General features: G+C 37.3%; 2 protein-coding genes across 2 annotated transcripts; one reads left to right on the plus strand and one right to left on the minus strand.

Annotated features, from left to right (window-relative positions):
* Nucleotides 1–300: 300 nt before the first annotated feature.
* On the plus strand, nucleotides 301–11,486 carry LOC109112746 (sialomucin core protein 24-like). Its single transcript, XM_019125645.2, has 6 exons — nucleotides 301–498; nucleotides 2,022–2,096; nucleotides 7,105–7,176; nucleotides 7,364–7,417; nucleotides 7,898–7,954; nucleotides 8,034–11,486. The coding sequence occupies exons 1-6, from the start codon at nucleotides 423–425 to the stop codon at nucleotides 8,195–8,197; spliced, it is 498 nt and encodes a 165-aa protein (XP_018981190.1). The 5' UTR covers nucleotides 301–422; the 3' UTR covers nucleotides 8,198–11,486.
* Nucleotides 11,197–16,914, minus strand: LOC109113022 (centrosomal protein cep57l1-like). The gene is made up of 12 exons (XM_042777894.1): nucleotides 16,784–16,914; nucleotides 16,380–16,556; nucleotides 15,749–15,929; nucleotides 15,486–15,662; nucleotides 15,255–15,376; nucleotides 15,011–15,127; nucleotides 14,804–14,881; nucleotides 14,533–14,649; nucleotides 14,350–14,403; nucleotides 13,908–14,137; nucleotides 13,654–13,798; nucleotides 11,197–13,517 (listed from the first exon to the last, which is right to left on the minus strand). Exons 2-12 carry the CDS (start codon nucleotides 16,398–16,400, stop codon nucleotides 13,278–13,280), a joined length of 1,482 nt encoding a protein of 493 aa, XP_042633828.1. The 5' UTR covers nucleotides 16,401–16,556; nucleotides 16,784–16,914; the 3' UTR covers nucleotides 11,197–13,277.
* Nucleotide 16,915: the final 1 nt, after the last annotated feature.

Below are 16,915 nucleotides of genomic sequence, written 5' to 3' on the forward strand. Positions count from 1 at the left end.
CTATTAAAGTTTCACGGTGTCATTATTAAGAGTGTAAAATATCACCTAGCGGTTAACTGCGGTTAAAGTAGCACCATGTTACCACGTGGTACACGTTACTTTTCTCGGCGTCTGAAAGAATGAGCCAATCACGACTGTTTGTTGATTACTATTCAACGCAATTGTCGGTGCAGGTTTCTGTTTGATTGCTGCTCAGTTGAAGACTTATCTTTCTGAGCCGCCAAGCGCCACCTGCAGGAAAGCAGGTTTTGTCTCACGGTTTTAAGCCACATTTGCTATCCAATGATGAAAAGAACCAGTCACGTGATGCAGAAAGCAGGAAGCGCAGCCACATCCACACTCCACAGCAGCGCTAGAGTGAAATTACAGACGGCTCGACCTGGACGGCGGAACGGGGACTGAGAATAAACCAATTAGAAACCATGTTTTGGAGACTTTTCTTCGTGACAATATTACTAGCCTTCTTCGGATCGTTGACAAGCCAGGGATTTTCGCAGGGTGAGTGGATTTATCATCTTAAATGTAACAGTGAAACAGCTAGTCCTGTTGGACAACGCAAACCTCTATCACGCCATCTGCTACACCTTAACTGTGTGATTTTAATTAGGAGTGGTTGCGATTCCGGTTCCGTAACAGCTCCATTAAGGATTGTTTTTTCGTACTTTTGGGTAATAAATGTTGAGTAATGATGCAGCTCTTATCATGATGTGACATCGTAATTTTTTTACTAAAAAGAACCGGTTCCCAAGAGTCGTTTATTTAAGAATCGAACTACTTTTGTTCGCTTTGTATGTCTTTGATCAACAAAATAACCTGATTCATAAGTCACTTGGTCTTGCTGTATGTTTTGCGCTATAGATTCAGTTGTGGTGTAGTTACGGGAATCCACGTCGCTCCTTCCACACCGATGAAGGAAAGTTCGAGAACTCAAATCTTCTTTGCCGGTGTTTTTGAATGAATCATTTTAAAGAACCGCTTATTGATTCCCAAACTTAGTTTTAATATTGTTAAACGCGGGTGATGCACGTTCTGACTGTTTTTTTCGTGATTCAGATTTACTATCTGTGTTTTCGATTTTGCGCAGTACTGAATTCAAACTGGTATAGTTTATTTTGTATGTTATCTTTACCTGTTTGAAAATAATTAATCACTTAGGCAATCGTGTGTCTCAAAATCATCGTTGGCTTGCCTCTGTTATGTAATCCAAAACATCAGGGTTTCTATTTTGTTGTCTTGTGGCTCTGCTTCCATTTAGATCTATATTTATCCAGAGAATCACATGTTGGGCTGTAAAATAAACCAGAAAATGCTCTCTATCTCTCTCTCTCTCTCTCTCTCTCTCTCTCTCTCTCTCTCTCTCTCTCTCTCTCTCTCTCTCTCTCTCTCTCTCTCTCTCTGTTGGAACAAAGGCACTTGGGCTGTTCTTGTAATGTTTAATCAAAATATCATAACTGGACCTTCTGGTGTAAATGACAGGCTTCTTTCTGGAGATGTAGACAGGGCTTTCTTTTGTGATACTTTTTTAACACTCAACTCTGCTGTCACTTCCATTTCACATCGGCTTTAAGGCTGTCACTATGTTTTTAAATGACCTTGGTTTGTGTGTGATTTGCCAGAGACATCAGAAAATGTTCACTTGATCACAAGACTCATTGGTTCTCTTGCCAGTTTTCTGTTCAGCTACTCCTCATCTCTACACAATAAATGTTGATCTGCCAGAAAAAAAAAAAAAGATTCTAGATTGGCATATAGTGGCCATGGCTCCGTTATCTTTCAGCTAGAGACTTGGAGAATGTTTAACTAATTGTAATAGTCTATTTTGTGGTTACTCAGTGTTCCTTGTTTTCCGGTTAAAAGGCCAAGAGATAACACTGACACAAACTTTGGCAGCAAGTCTAGGTCAACAATACAGTAAACCCAATGCCAGTGTGTTGCTTGAATATGACATGCTTGCTGAAATTTTCAGTGATATTTTTTTAGGCATGCAAGATATGTTATTTAATGGGTGGTTTCTTTTACAGATGAAGACTGTTCTTCATTGACTACTTGTGAAGCATGTGGAAATGTGACTCACTGCCAGTGGATGAACTGCTCAGGTCAGTCCCTCCTCCATGTCAAATTCAAAGATCATATGACAACAATCAACTGTCCTCAAAACAGTGTGTTTGTAATTGTATATCTAGCTAGCTATATATGTGTGTATATATATATATATATATATATATATATATATATATATATATATATATATATATATATATATATATATATAAATATGTGTGTTTGTTTTTTTTTTTTTTTTTTTTTTATTTGTGTGTGTCTGTGTGTGTGTGTGTTTATTGATGATTGTTTGTTATAAGATGATGTTGTTGTTATTTTTTTATTTTTTTTTTTAGGCCAACATTTTGATCTATTTGGTATGATGCACACATGCTTCACCTGACTTATTAGTCACAGTGAATTGTCTGTCTTAGCATAGTACTTGTTTCATTAATGGTAAATGGATTTGGCCTTTCAGTAGCATGTGATTTTTAAAGTTTGAATATATAGCTTTGTTTTTGCTTCAGTGGTGTTGATATCCAGTTTAGTTTGCTATCCAGTTGTCTTTTCCCCATTACGTAAAGAGAAAATGAAAAGCATAACCTTTAGTTTTTCTTTTCCGAGATTATTATTGCATATTTTGCTACCAAATCGTCTCAGATTAGCATGGGTCTTCACATTGATGCTTCTAAACACAGATCCTGTAACTGTCTAAAGCATTCCTAATGTAGTGTACAGATAGTAGATGATTGTAAACCAGGGTTTGTGTGTTTGCCAGTTCATTGACTGCTTTATGCTGGCTTCGGTCAGTGTAAGCCTGAAGTAACTGCCCTTTTATCCCTGGAGTCCTTCTCCATGCCTCTTTGCTGATGGATGACATGAAATGAATCATAGAGAGTAAACATACTAATGAAACGCACACACTGTTGCTATGGCGCTCGAGCCACTTCAGGAAAAAAAAAAAACGGAGTGAATGTAAGCAGAAAGAAAGTGTCCGTATCATGGGTGAAAGGAGTGGAAAACTCAAATTACAGCAGAAATTAGTGAATAATGAATAATGTTTTGTTTTAAATAAAATTAAAGCCTTAAAGACATAGAAGGTTTTAAATGTCTATCCATTTTAAGTTTGATTTAACATAGTATGAGTTACCATCTACACCATATAAGGTATGCTATTATATATATATATATGGTGTATAATGGTGTATAATGCAAAATATTGTTACAGGGTGACAAATAAGCATATTTGTTTTAACAGAACAAAAATAATGATAATAACCAGTTTCTGGCACAGTTGAATTTTTTGTAACTTTTCTTTACTTACTTAGTAAGTACTTAGTAGTTACTTTACTTATTTTTTTGTTTTGTTTTTTACTTTACTTACTTAAGTGATAACGTGACATGTAGGCCAATTATGGTAACCCATACTTGGAATTTGTCCTCTGCATTTAACCCATCCAAGTGCACACACACACACCATGAACATGGCAGCCTGGGAGCAATTGGGGGTTCAGTGCCTTGCTCAGTAGAGGGCTGTTCGTTCACTCCCCCCACCTACAATTCCTGCCAGTAATGAGAATCGAACCCTTGACCTTCAAGTTAGAGTTACAACTCTCTAACCATTAGGCGACAACTGCCCACTGTCATTTTGTCATGAATGGCAGTGCAGAGCGTGCCATCAAGCTGAGTGCCGATTACCTTGATGCAGCCAGATCAGAGCAGTATTATCAGAACGCTCTGCATGTGGTCAAGGCAGACTGGAAGCGGAGGCATTACTTAGAAGAGCGCTTGATACATGTACACTAGATGGTTAGAAAATCTGACTTTTAACCCAAAGATTGTGGGTTTGATTCTCAGTATCGGCAGGAAATGTAGGGGGGGATGTGTTGGGGGGTGGGGGGGGTTGGTGGTGAATGAACAGCACTCATGGACTCGATACATTCTTCCACCCTCAATACCCACACTCAGTTTGATTTCACACTCTGCACAGTCATTCATGGCAAAATGGAGGTGGCAGTGGGTATATAAGTAAAGAAAAGTAAAGTACATAAATAAATTAGTAAAAAATGATCAAGGCAACGGACCCTTAATTGCTCCTGGGCACCTCATCAAAGTTGCCCTATGATCCCGGGTGTGTGTTCACTACTCACTGGTCAATATACATATATAATATATAAGAAATTTGGCCACAATATTTATTACTTGAAATGGCATGCATTAGATATAGGGCTGATACATAAACATAGGTATATAAATTGGTAAAATGTGATTCATAGTTTTGTATCACTGAAGCATTATAACATTTCTGTTTCAATAGTTAGAATGTAATGAGTGTGTGAGCTTGTTGTTTGTTTTTGTGTTATTTATTTATTTTTATTTAATTTTTAGTGTTCTGGTTAGCAGTTAAACAGTTTATATTACACTGTCTACAACAATACAGTTATAAACCACTTCTTTTGCACTTTCACAGGTTTTGTTCTCAATCTTAAATTAAACATCAGCTGTCATTCTCCACATTCAGAGAGTCTGTATTGTGTCTCTAAGTAAGAGAGTATGCTTGACAGCAAGGAGAAGTGGTCTGACTGGCCTGAGCAGGTGTAAAATCTGTAACCGCACCTCCCCCTGTAACAAAGCCAGTAGCGTTAGCATTGTGCTATCAGCTCCCCAGAGATGACGCGATCGGTTTACACTGATTCAGTGACAACTTACTGGAAATATCTGGGTCTTTCCTGCTGTAGTGCAGACTAGTGGGTAGTATAAACAGGTTAAATGTTTCAGAGTCTTTAGATTATTAGAAATAGATTTGCAAATAGTTGAGAGTATTTGAGACTTACTGTATCTAGGTACAAAATATGGTGTCAATGCTGGTGTTTTTTATTCATTTTGAAGGTGTTTATGTAAAGGCCTGTTTAAAACAGTGTTCAGGCTAAAGCAACGTGCTGTGACATGAGCTGTAAATATGCTCATTTGAATTATTGATGTATGGCTCTGTGTGGTGTAGGAGGAAACTGAGATGACCTGGTACAATGTTTGCACAACAAATATTTAAATGTTTCACTACATCAGTTGCATTAGGTATTAATACTTGTTTGCTAATCTTATCTGATATGGTCATGTGTTAGCATGCTGTGTAGACACCTGTGTAGATTATTAAGTATGTAGTGATTCTCTTACAGATTTGTGCCACACAGATTCATAGACATAAATCTCTGTGTGTATGTATGTATATATATATATATATATATATATATATATATATATATATATATATATATATATATATATATATTAGTTTTTCTCATTGGCACATGTGTACTGAGACAAAGGCACAGATGTTCACTCTGTTCTGTTAAGAATAGAATCTCAGTGGCAGGTTTTGTGGTCTAATCTGTGAAAACCAGATTAGACCGGTTGGCATCATTCATCTGATTGCTGCTTGTGCAGTCCTTTTAAAGTAATGAACATGTATGCATTTCCCTTCAATCTTTACTTGAGACTGAGTAGCTGAATTTGTTTTGCCGGCTGTATGAACTGCTGAGGGCTGAGAAGTGGTGTGGAATGCATGGACATTTTTGCTAGTGAAGCACTTATTCAGAAAGCAAGGAATTGAAAACATCTTGGTGTTGTCATTGTATGGAATTTCAACATGAGAGTTGTACCTTTCACAAAAGCATGTGACATTTCTTTCTCAGTGTATGCTGTTTTGAGGCCATAAAGAACACAGTGTACTTCCAAACACTGATCTGTAGTTTAACCCATCTGTTAAGGCTTTTTCTTGAGGTTCAGTTCACTGAGAAACTCTTCTTTTGACATAAAATACTCAAAGCCCGTCTTGGTTCAGTTCAGGTCGCTCATATTGAGGAAAAAAAAAAAGTCTGTTATGCTTGACTCAATGTATTGTAGAGTCACAAAACAGCACAAGTTGTAGCAGCAGCCAAATGTCTTTTATACAGGGCTAGACAACATTATTTCTCAAACCTTGAGAACATAGTTATTTGATATCTAGTAATGTATATAATAATATTATTTTTTTTAATATCTTAACAAATTCCATATGTATTGTATTTATTTTGCATGATTTCAACTTCTACATTCTACATTTTTCTTTCTATATTTTTAAAGTATTTTATTTCTAAATAATTTAAGGCATGAACTAATTGATGATTATGTTTCCTGTGTGACTAGGCTTTAAGCACATATGAGCATACGCACAGTTAGTGAATTAGTCTTGTGACTCTCAGGGCTTTGTGAACTTAAGTCAACGACAAACATGAGGAAGACAACAGTGTCGGTAAAGTGGATTATGAAACAATGTGTAAAAATGTAATTATTGCTATCAGTAGGAATTTCTGTGCTGAGCTGGCTGTCGTATTTGCACACAATGCTATTCATGTGTGACGGGAGGATACTCTAAATGGAAACCAGCTGATTGTGACACAGAGGTTTCTGGAAAGTCTTCCTTGATTCCACCCACTCTTTCTTATATAATTATATGACATACTGTCAGTTCATCCTCTTATTTCTGGGTCTATGATCTTTTTATAAGGGAGTGTTTATGTGACTTTATTCTTAAAACTGATGTTATGTAAGGTTGATGGAAGAATCGATGCAATTGCCCAGTTCTTTCTACATTTTTATAATTTATCATCATTATCTGCTGTTTTTATATATATATGTGTATATATGTGTGTGTGTGTGTATTTATGTATGTATATGTATGTTGAATTAATCACTACACTTTGTTTCATTTTTCACGTATTACTGGTTTTTATGGCAAGTTGATTTTGAATAACGTGTTTCAGAGATCTTTTTTCCCCACCTCTGGTGCACGGCAAAGATAATTTGCACCAGTTTGCAATATTTGAGAAGAGCAGGGGAAAAAAGCCAACTTCTGAAATCTTCAATCAGTGCAGCTACATTATTTCAGTCAGTCTATGAAGATTTAGATAATCATATTTGAGTAGCAAATTCCACCTTTTTGCATTTCAAATGCGCAGTGACTTTGCTTGGTATTGTCTTTTTTTCCTTTTTGGAATAATTTGTTTTGCCTTCACTATATTTCAGATGGTAAACCTTCATGTTATAATGACAGTGTTGTGAACCTAACAGCCAACTGCGTCAGTGTGAACTGCACAGGTACGTCCTGTCCTACTATCTCAAGCTCCTTTTTATAATAGCTGAAAAAGAGTTTTGCGGTAGCATTCATTAACTGCCAAAAATAAGCAAATGGGGTCATATATAAATGCTATAAATGATCTGTGGCATGACCAATTGTATGTTGGGATGATGTGATGTTAATCTGTGCATTTTCTCTGTACTGCAGGCCCATCACCACCCCCGTCAGTGAGCCCCACCACCACAAACACTACCATCAATGGTACGGCCCTACAGACTCATCTCATCTGCATTTATACACACCTTGGAACGCATACCTATTTAATTTAAAGCCCAATGCCAAAGTCAGTTCAGTGTCAATTTTATTTAAGTTATAACAATATTAAAAACTTGTATTGGTTGACCATAAAATATAAATAAAGAGCCAAAAAATACATTTATTACAATTACAAATAACAATAGTAAAAATCATATGACAGTTTTTGAAATTAAAAAGGTACATTTAATAAAAATTAAGGCCAGTTATTCTTATGATACCGGTGTTACCTGTTAATAGATATAGAAAAATAATAGTAAAAATGCAGATTACATCAAATCTTACAGCTTGCTCTGTTATGAACTATATATATAGAGAGAGAGAGAGCGAGAGAGAGAGAGGCTGTAAGATTTGATGTATCAGCTTTTTTACTGTTTATTGTTGATGTAGAAAAATGATTCTGAACAGCACTTTTTTTCTGTTCAGCTACCACGACAGTCCCCACCACATCAGTTGCTCCGACTCAAAACAGCACAGTCACAAGTAAGTACAGCACTCTCTTACTGAGTGAAACACTTCCTTTATCCTTTCAAGTTTAACTGAAAATTTGGCCTTTCCACAGACACCACGGCCATATCACCTACTACTAGTCCTCCATCTAAATCATCCACATTTGATGCCGCCAGTTTCATCGGGGGAATTGTGCTAGTCCTTGGGCTTCAAGCGGTCATCTTTTTCCTTTACAAGTTCTGCAAATCCAAGGATCGCAACTACCACACCCTGTAACATGCTGCCACCTGGAGGCACCACACGGCACCACAAAACCCACACTCCAACCCAAAAGAGAGAGACACACATTATACTCACAGATTCGATGAAATTTCCTAAACACTCCCCTGTAATCCCCCATATTCATCCTCACATTTGTTTTAATTTTAATTCCTGTGATTTGAGCTTTATTTTTCATTAATGTTAGAGCTCTCATAATCACTCAAGTTCATTAACACAAAAACACCCCACACACAAAGTAATGCCCCAAGCCTTTTTGAGCAGTGGCATTATGGACTATGCGAAATGTGTCCTGCTTTCGTGTACAACCACAGCTTTCAAAGTTATGTCCGTAAATGTTTTTCATGGTTTCATTGTGTTTCCCCTGAAAGGCATCGGAGGGGGCACCTTCTCATCATACCTACGACAATACTTCCCAATTTCCAGTGTTAATTTCAGGTATCTTCACTAGAACAGTGTTTTTATACAGTTACCATGACTGATGGTTCTCAATATTCTATCGAGTCCATCATCATCATCATCATCATCACCACATCCAAAAGTAATATCTGTATAGTTCAGGATTGAATGAACAAAGTTTTCCCCCTTCATTTCAAATCTGTTGTGCATTTTCAACACATAGTCCTTTGGGTTGTATCTGTCTGTGTGTGTGGTGTTTGATTTCAAACCCTTTTTTGGCCATTCCTCTCATTTTCGCCAACCAAGAGAACCAACATGTTTGCAATAAATAACATTCCCCACCTTAGTCCCTCACTGTTAACTATCTGTAGTTAGAGAACCAGTAGACATCAGTTCTCAAAATGAGTTAAAACTGGCGTCTCGCTCCTTTTTCTTCCCCAAATGTGACAGTGGAGTGCTGGGTAATATCAGAGATGCATTATATACCCATAGTTAGCATCTTATCATTGTGGGGACTTACCAGCATATCGGCCATTTTAAGTTGTACTTTCGGAGAGTTGGTGGATTTGAAACAGTAGGAGTTCAGCCAATCCAGTTCTACTAACAGCGGAAATGAGTCTTCATTAAAATTAGTCTGTTCTACTGGACATGCAAATAGATTGAGGCACTATGAGAGCAGAGGATCTATGATCCCATTCAGAATAATTGACAGTTGAGTCAAAGTGCCTTTAGGTGGAGGCAGTGGCTTGCTGCCTTAAAAGTGAGCCTTAAAAGTGTGAATGAGTTCGTGTTGGGCCTCCATCGAGGCCAGGCTCTATGTTAGTGTGTCTGCCTGTATGTCAGTGTGTTTAAAGACGCGCATGCATGCTTGTTTTCGATAAAGTAGATCTAGTGTCTGCCAGCTGGACTGATCGCTAATTAATCGTTAATTCATTCGTTGGATTAATATATCATGTTTCCCAAAAGCTTCTCTCTGTTATTGAGGTTCTTTTTTTTGTTTTTGTTTTTTGCTAGTGCAGAAATGTCGGTCAGATTCTAGAACTCCCATTTAAAAACAGATTGATATTTGTACATAATCGGAACACTTTGACCATAAACTGAATCAATAAGCTGAGGTGTACATACTTCAGGGCGATTAAAACAGGCTTGTACATAGAGCCTAATGTTTTTTTAAGGAGCTTTTGTGTTAATTACCCTTAAGAGAACTGAAATGTGCCCTAGAAAAGCGCATTCAGGATATGTTTTGCTTAGTCTGTCGTTTCTGTCTATCGCTACAGTCATCTGCAGATTTTGATGGAGTCTTAGAGCTGTGACATACTCATCATTTAATGCTTGGGTTTGATATCTTAAAATATAATTACTGCGTTAGGGTGAATTTATTTTGAATAGACCTACACTACGCCTAATTCCTGCCTTGCTTATTTCATTTGGTACTATGTTCATAAAATCATTTTTCTGGCTAGTGTGTTGGCACGTTTATAGGCAGAGGGACTGTCATTTTTTTTCCTTCATTCCTGTGTTATGAAATTTGAAATGTAATAATCTTGATTAGCTTGCTGCTAATAACTTCCTCTGCGAGTTGTAATGTTGTTGGCTTGGGAAGTGATTCACGTTATTTGGGTTGCAAATTTTGTAATGGCAGTAAGGAATCGTTTTGTTTGCTGTGTGCTTTCGTTTTCATCTGCTTTTTTGATATTCTAATGTCGCAAATGTTACATTTCCAGCATTGTGTTAATTGCATGTTTCTCAGAAGATGACTGTTTAGGCCTCACTTCCTTTATTGAACCACTCTAATTGCTTGTCCATTGTCGTATCACAGTGCTTAAATGCCAAAGGTGTCTGTCTTAGCACGAGTCACTGAAAAGCTGCTATAATGCTTCACAAGCTTCATCATGCCCATAGTGTAGTCAGATGAAATCCCGTTGTTTGCCATTTTGCTTCAGCTTTGCCAAATTAAAAACACTGTTTACTTAAGAGTTCAGACTACAGTGTTTCCATTTTAGGTTTTTTTTTTTTTTTAATAGTTATCATAAATACAAAAATACACAACTCATCATAGTATTGTCTGTTTAGCATCAGGCTACATCCAAAGATCCCACACATAGTTGCAAATGAATTTTAGCTGTGCATGCAAAGGGCTATAAAGGACATTCTGCATTTTCGGGTGAACTATCCTTTTATTACAAGTTCAGAGCTCGGTCAAGGATGCTAATGTTTGAGAAGGTAAACCACTCAAAATCCTCTCACTCTCAGAGAATTCAACCTAACTTAAAGTAGTTTGTGGCCTTGATTTCTTATGCCATTATGTTTGTGTGCATGCATCAAATTTCCACAGAAACAGCCATAACAATGCCATATTGTGCCATTGCTCTGAGCTAGTGTTGCATTCCTTGCTTCACCTTTTGAATATAAAGTGCCTTTATTAAGATTAGATGATGAGAATTACTATCGAGTTGGAAGAGTTACACTCAAAAGGACTTGAACATTTTAGAGTGAAGGTTTGGTCTATTCAAGTTGTGAGCAGATAATGAGAGGTACATGGACTATAGGATCTCGCTTGTGCTTGTTATCTAAATGCAAAGTATTTAGTTACTAAATTTTTTTTTTTTTTTTTTTTTAATAACTGTAATTACCTATGGCCTGCTGTCCAGTAGTGTATTTTTTTTTTATTGCTTCACATAAACATGCACATGCCCCACATCTTGTCAATTAGAAGACACTTACTGTTGCGTCTGTATCCAGAAAGTCTGCCTTAATAGTTTTATGCTCTATTGTGTTGGTTTTATTTCTCTGGAACTCTTTCTTTTGTTCTTGTGTTTCAGATCTGCATTCACAATTAGGTTGAAAATGTGATTAATTAATTAATTAAAGTTTGAGTATTGTAAAACTGTTGTGGGTGTTTTGTGTTGCCTTTTTCTTTAAGAAACCTTTGTGACTGTCACTTTTCAGTACTATATATGGTTACATCCACTAGAGGTTCATTCCCACCTCAAAAAAAGTTAAATAAATAAAATTAATTGCGACTTTATATCTCCCGATGCACCATTAAATCTTGCAAAGTGATTTTTTCACAATTGTGACTATGTATCTCTCAAGTGTGACTTTTCATTATCTCACAGTTGCAACTTTGTATCTCACATGACATGATTTATTTTAAAGTGGGCTTCCATTGGCCAGTTTGAAGAATCTCTGATATTATTTAGAATAAAGAGCCCTGAGATGATAAAAGTTAACAAAAGTACAGTTAGAATTCATTAAAACGTCTTTTAATCACTGGATTATAGTTCATCTTTTTCAATGTCACTATGTCCTAGAAAGCAGTCCTTAAAACACACTCTGTAATGTTTAACTAACAGGATATGCGCTCACCCTGAGGGTCAACTCCGTTCTTGCTTACTTTGCATCAAATGCTCAGATTTCTTCTCTGAACAGGATGTGCATGTGCTGGGATTCAATGTTTTCCCCCTGTACCACTCTACTGAAAATATGACCGTAAGAGTCATGAATCATTTGAAAAAAATGCAGTATTACAAGGACATTTTGCGTGATGTACTGTAACAACCAGTCAAATCTGGTTAACATGCCGATGTCATCATCTTGCCAAAATCAAGGGTTGTGAGCACCAAGAATTAATGATATTACATTGTGTGTGTTTGCCAGTGCTTCCTGTGTTTAAATAAGTTTATGCAATACTGATTTAATCTGTACTGTCACAGACCATAATCCAATAAGACCCACTGAACAAAACAGAGTCCATCTTCTCTGCCTGGTTACAATTAGAATGCTTTCCTCTTATATATACATATATACACATACATACATATATATATACACATATACATACAGTAGTAAACATTTGAAGTGGATCAAAAAAGTTAATCAAAGTTGTCCTACGACAAGAATAGGTATTGTTTCGGTTTTAGGACAACTTTGATGAAAGGTTTTGATCCACTTCAAATGTTTACTGTGTGTGTGTGTATATATATTTGTATATTCATATTTGTGGTTTCTCAAGGTTTAAACCATCACTCTGGTTTGTGGTTGTAACAAGATCAGATGTCAGAGAATGGGATCATTTTGTTGTGGAAACAGTGGAGGAAACAATGTGTCAGCTGATTGTAAATCTCATAAGAAAGAAACAACACAAAAGCTGATGCTGCAACAATACTCGTTTTTCCCTCACATTTTTCATCACCAGCATTACATTTCCTGGTATTATTTTCTCACACTTTGAGTAGAAGTAAAAAGTCTTATCAACAGCCATTTGTTGTGATTGTGTAAAATGTTCATTTAAATATTTATATTTGTCTTATTTCTAGTTGAAACAACATATCTAACCAAAAGCTGTAGGACAGGATTTCATTTTATCAATTGGATGGTGAAAAGTGATTAGAGTTTAGTGTGCACATAAATAAAAAGTTGGCCTGTACTTAAAAATATGTAGATATTTTATTCACAACTTATTCAAACAAAAACATATTACCAACAGAAATAAAAATCAATTAAAAACTCATTAAAGTCATTGAGAGGTATATAGATTTTTGAGTAAAAATTTGAATTAAGATGCAGGTGAAACAGTGTTTTCTGATCTTCTGAGGGTGAAGATCAGGTGTCATTCCACTGTCCTCTTGAGCTGCAACTCTTCAAAGCCCCGGATATGTGTTTCGGGACAATGAATCTATGTCTCCCATGCAATGTCCTGTTTGCGGAGGCCAGAGCACAGTTTCTGTGTCTCTCTGAGGAGCCTCAGGGACTCTTGACTGCTCCCGCTCTGTTTCTGTCCCTTGCTGGTTGAGGCTTTGACAGGGGATGGTGGCAATGGTTGTACCCCACTCTGTGCCCTGGTTTTGCCCTCTACATTGGCAGCCCTATGTGGCTCCTTCCTGGGGCTACAAGATCGTTGGGAGAGTTTCTGAACCTACACAAGCAAAAGCAGCTTGATATGCATCAGCGTTTTCTATAGGATGTTTTTATTTAAAGACTATACTAAAAAAAAAAAAAAAAAATTAAAGGGTAATGTCTAACTTAAGCTGTAATTTTAAGTACAAACTTACTGTTTGCTGATGTTTGCGCAGTTTGGAGATTTGAGCTGCTTTCTCCTCCATTCTCTTGACCAGACAGTCCAGCTCTCGCTCCAGATCGTCATGAAGCTCTCGTTTAGAGGTCTCGTCTATCTGCTTGACCAACTCCTGGTGTTCACTGTCACACACACACACACACACACACAGTTTATATTGTATCCTACTCTCCCCGTCAATGCATTACAAAAACTAGTCTTGATCAGTTTATGGTCAAGATGGTGACTCACAAGCTCATCTGTCCCAGTTCATCCTGAAGGGCGAGCAGAACATCAGAGAGGCTGCCCAGTGCTGAAGCTGCTCTGCTGGGGGAGGACGGAGGTCTGCGCTCGGCCCGCTGGTTCTCAGAACCCGACTTTTGCAGAGCACTGACTCTCTCACACAGCCGTGGGTTTCTGTGCTTCATCAGGTGCAACACACTCTGAACATTGGCATTGACTGAGTGACTGGGACTGGTCGACTGAGAAAGAGAGAAAATTGCTCAAGAAAACATTCATCATTATTATTATAATTATCATCACCAATACTGAAAACAGCTGCTGCTTAATATACATTTCAAAAAATCTTTTGTAACACTATAAATGTTTTTACTGTCACTTTTGTGTAATAATAACCATGTACAAATGTAAATGATAATCAAGTGATGTTGAGTCAGGGTGAGGTCATACTGACTGTTCCAGCCACAAATGGGAGGCGTTTAGCCTTAGGAGTGGGGGGCGCATCCACCTTCACTGAGGAGGGTTCTGACATAATATAAGAGAAAAAAAAAACATTATTAACAGAATTCAATACAGAATACATCTGTAGTATTCTGTTCTGTAAATATACTGCCACCTTGTGCTCACTAAACATTACTGCAGAGCATTTTTTTTTTTTTACCTTGCAAGAGGCCTTTTCTTTCTTCTTTTTCTTGCTTTTAGGTTGAGTCACAGCAGAAAGGGAGATGAGATTGTTTTCAAGCTCTCGGTGCAACTGATGCCAAGAAAAGAAAAGAGACGACATTAAGGCACAAATTTAAAAAATGGCTTTTTAATAAAAGCTCTTTTTGTAAGGAGAAAGATTGTATGATTTATAAATCTATTTTTTGACAATGCATTTGCAATTTTTTTGCCTTTGTTTGTTTCACCTCCTCTGCTTTCTCCTGCACAAGTTTGCGTTCATGTTGCTCCTCTAAAAGTTTCTGTTCTAAGAGCTCAATCTTCCTCTGTAGATGAAAGACACCACAACAGATCATAAAAAAGATAACTGTCCATGTGGATTTTTTTTCCCTCCCAAATGACTTGAGTACATATAGCCCAGGTGGTCAGCCCTAGTGCATATCATATATTTGTACCTCAGCAATAGACTGTGTACTGGTGAGTTTTAGATACTCTTTTTCCAGTCTTTCCAATTTGTTGAGGTGTGTCTGCATTTGTGGGTCTGTATGTGTGTTCTCCCTACACACAGAGTCCTAAAGACCAATCAGAAAAGAGAAACAGAAAGAGATAACGAGAGGCTTTAAAAAGCTATAGTGCACAGTATAGGATTATATTTGGAATATAGTGCACAAGCTCTTGAGCTTTTGTCGGTCTGCTCACCTGCTTGTCTGTGTGAGTGATTCTCTCTCTCGCCGCACACTCCACCATTTTCCTCATGTAGTCAATCTGTTTTTCCAGCAGAGAGTATCGTGTTTCTGCAGAGTGAAGCTTAGAAACCAGCTCTGCTAAAAAGAGAAACAAAGACAACTTAGTACACACTGATTTAGTGCAGTACTGGACTTTCCAATTATAATGACAACAGATCAAAACCTGTTGTGCAAACACTTTTACCTTTCCTCTGTGCAGAGCGATTCTCTTGTGTGCCGTGATCCGGTTCTCTCTGCGCAGAAGCACCCGCCTGATATCGAACAGTCTGAGAGAAATCCTGGACGTTCCTCTCTGCCTGAACTCTCTCCAGCTCCAAGCGTCGCATCTTCTCCTGCAGTGTTTTCAGGGCTGATATCACTGCTGTACAAACACAGGAAACGTTTACATTTGGTCTTAAATATTTGGTTACATGTGGTCTTCTGTGTTGTTTATTAAATTTAATTCACCTCTGCTTCCAGCATCAGGTACTGTCTGATAAAGTTGTGGGCTGATGTCTTGATAACCTGAGCTCTTCCTGTCCAGTGGATGTGTTTCTGCGTTCATATACAGAGGTCTTGACAGCTTCTCTGGAGGCTTGTAATAACTGCCAACATAACTATGTTTAGACGGAGAGTCCAGATTTAGACTCTGTAATTTAGAAATAAAAAAATGAGCAGATTATTAATTATATGGCAAAAAAACCACTTTGAATGAGTGAACGATAATAATACAGCTATATATATACTGAGTCATCGTCTTTGAAGAAAAAAAAATAAATAAATGGCTGTTAAAGAATACATTAACGTTACAGTCTGAGAACCATTGTTTAAAGCAGCCAAAAGCACTGAAGAAAGCAAGCCACACTGTTGTAAACACACTGTAACAATACATTTCATTGTTAATTTATTAAATGGCCGTGTGTCAAACCCTAATGAGCTGCTTTCTAGGCTACATAAATGCTTCACGAACCCAAAACTACTGCTCTAGGCTGCTCAGTACAAAATGTGATTAAGCTAATAAGGCTAACGACTGTGATACGTCAATGTAAACATCTCTAAGAATAATAACAACATCGATTAAACAATTAAGCATATATACCTGATCTCTGAAGTGATCCATTATGAATCCGTCTCTTCGTTACACATAAGAATAAAGGATGTATTCATCGAGGTGCAGATGAATTAGCTGATAGAGTGTCACGTTAACAGCTGTAGCCGAGAGCGCCGCCCAGGTTCAAATTTCCCTCTTCTTTTACCGCTCTCAGTGGTTCCGCATCTACACAAAGAGCACAGCTTACACAATATAGAGAAATACTGATAGACAGACAGACACGTAGATTAGATAGATCTGGATTAGTCAGGCTGAAAACAAAAATATTCTACTTGTTTCACAGTTCTATTTTTATTGAGGATGCCTTCATATAATAATAACACTAAGGAACTTAAACAAAGACGAGTGCTTTGCTCATATTTGTAAAACAGTAAGAGGTGGTGTAGTCACACCTGCTCTATTTTCAGATATTAGCTCACAAATTTTCATTGAATAAGATTTATGAATATCTGGAGAAAGCTTTGCATTAATCATAAGGGTAAAGGGTTTTGAGATAAACAAGTGGTGGCGGGGCCCCTGCAGTT

This window comes from Cyprinus carpio, chromosome A20 (genome assembly GCF_018340385.1).
Source record: "Cyprinus carpio isolate SPL01 chromosome A20, ASM1834038v1, whole genome shotgun sequence".
Taxonomy (NCBI): domain Eukaryota; kingdom Metazoa; phylum Chordata; class Actinopteri; order Cypriniformes; family Cyprinidae; genus Cyprinus; species Cyprinus carpio.

Excerpts from the sequence above, each read along its gene's own strand:
- LOC109113022 (XM_042777894.1), bottom strand. The coding sequence starts at position 16,400 with ATGGATCACTTCAGAGATCAG. Across the intron at positions 15,377-15,485 it reads TCGCTCTGCACAGAGGAAAG|AGCTGGTTTCTAAGCTTCAC; the intron begins GTAAAAGTGTTT and ends TCTTTTTAGCAG. Across the intron at positions 13,518-13,653 it reads TGCGCAAACATCAGCAAACA|GTTCAGAAACTCTCCCAACG; the intron begins GTAAGTTTGTAC and ends TTGCTTGTGTAG.
- LOC109112746 (XM_019125645.2), top strand. The coding sequence starts at position 423 with ATGTTTTGGAGACTTTTCTTCGTGACAATATTACTAGCCTTCTTCGGA. Across the intron at positions 499-2,021 it reads AAGCCAGGGATTTTCGCAGG|ATGAAGACTGTTCTTCATTG; the intron begins GTGAGTGGATTT and ends TTTCTTTTACAG. Across the intron at positions 2,097-7,104 it reads CCAGTGGATGAACTGCTCAG|ATGGTAAACCTTCATGTTAT; the intron begins GTCAGTCCCTCC and ends ACTATATTTCAG.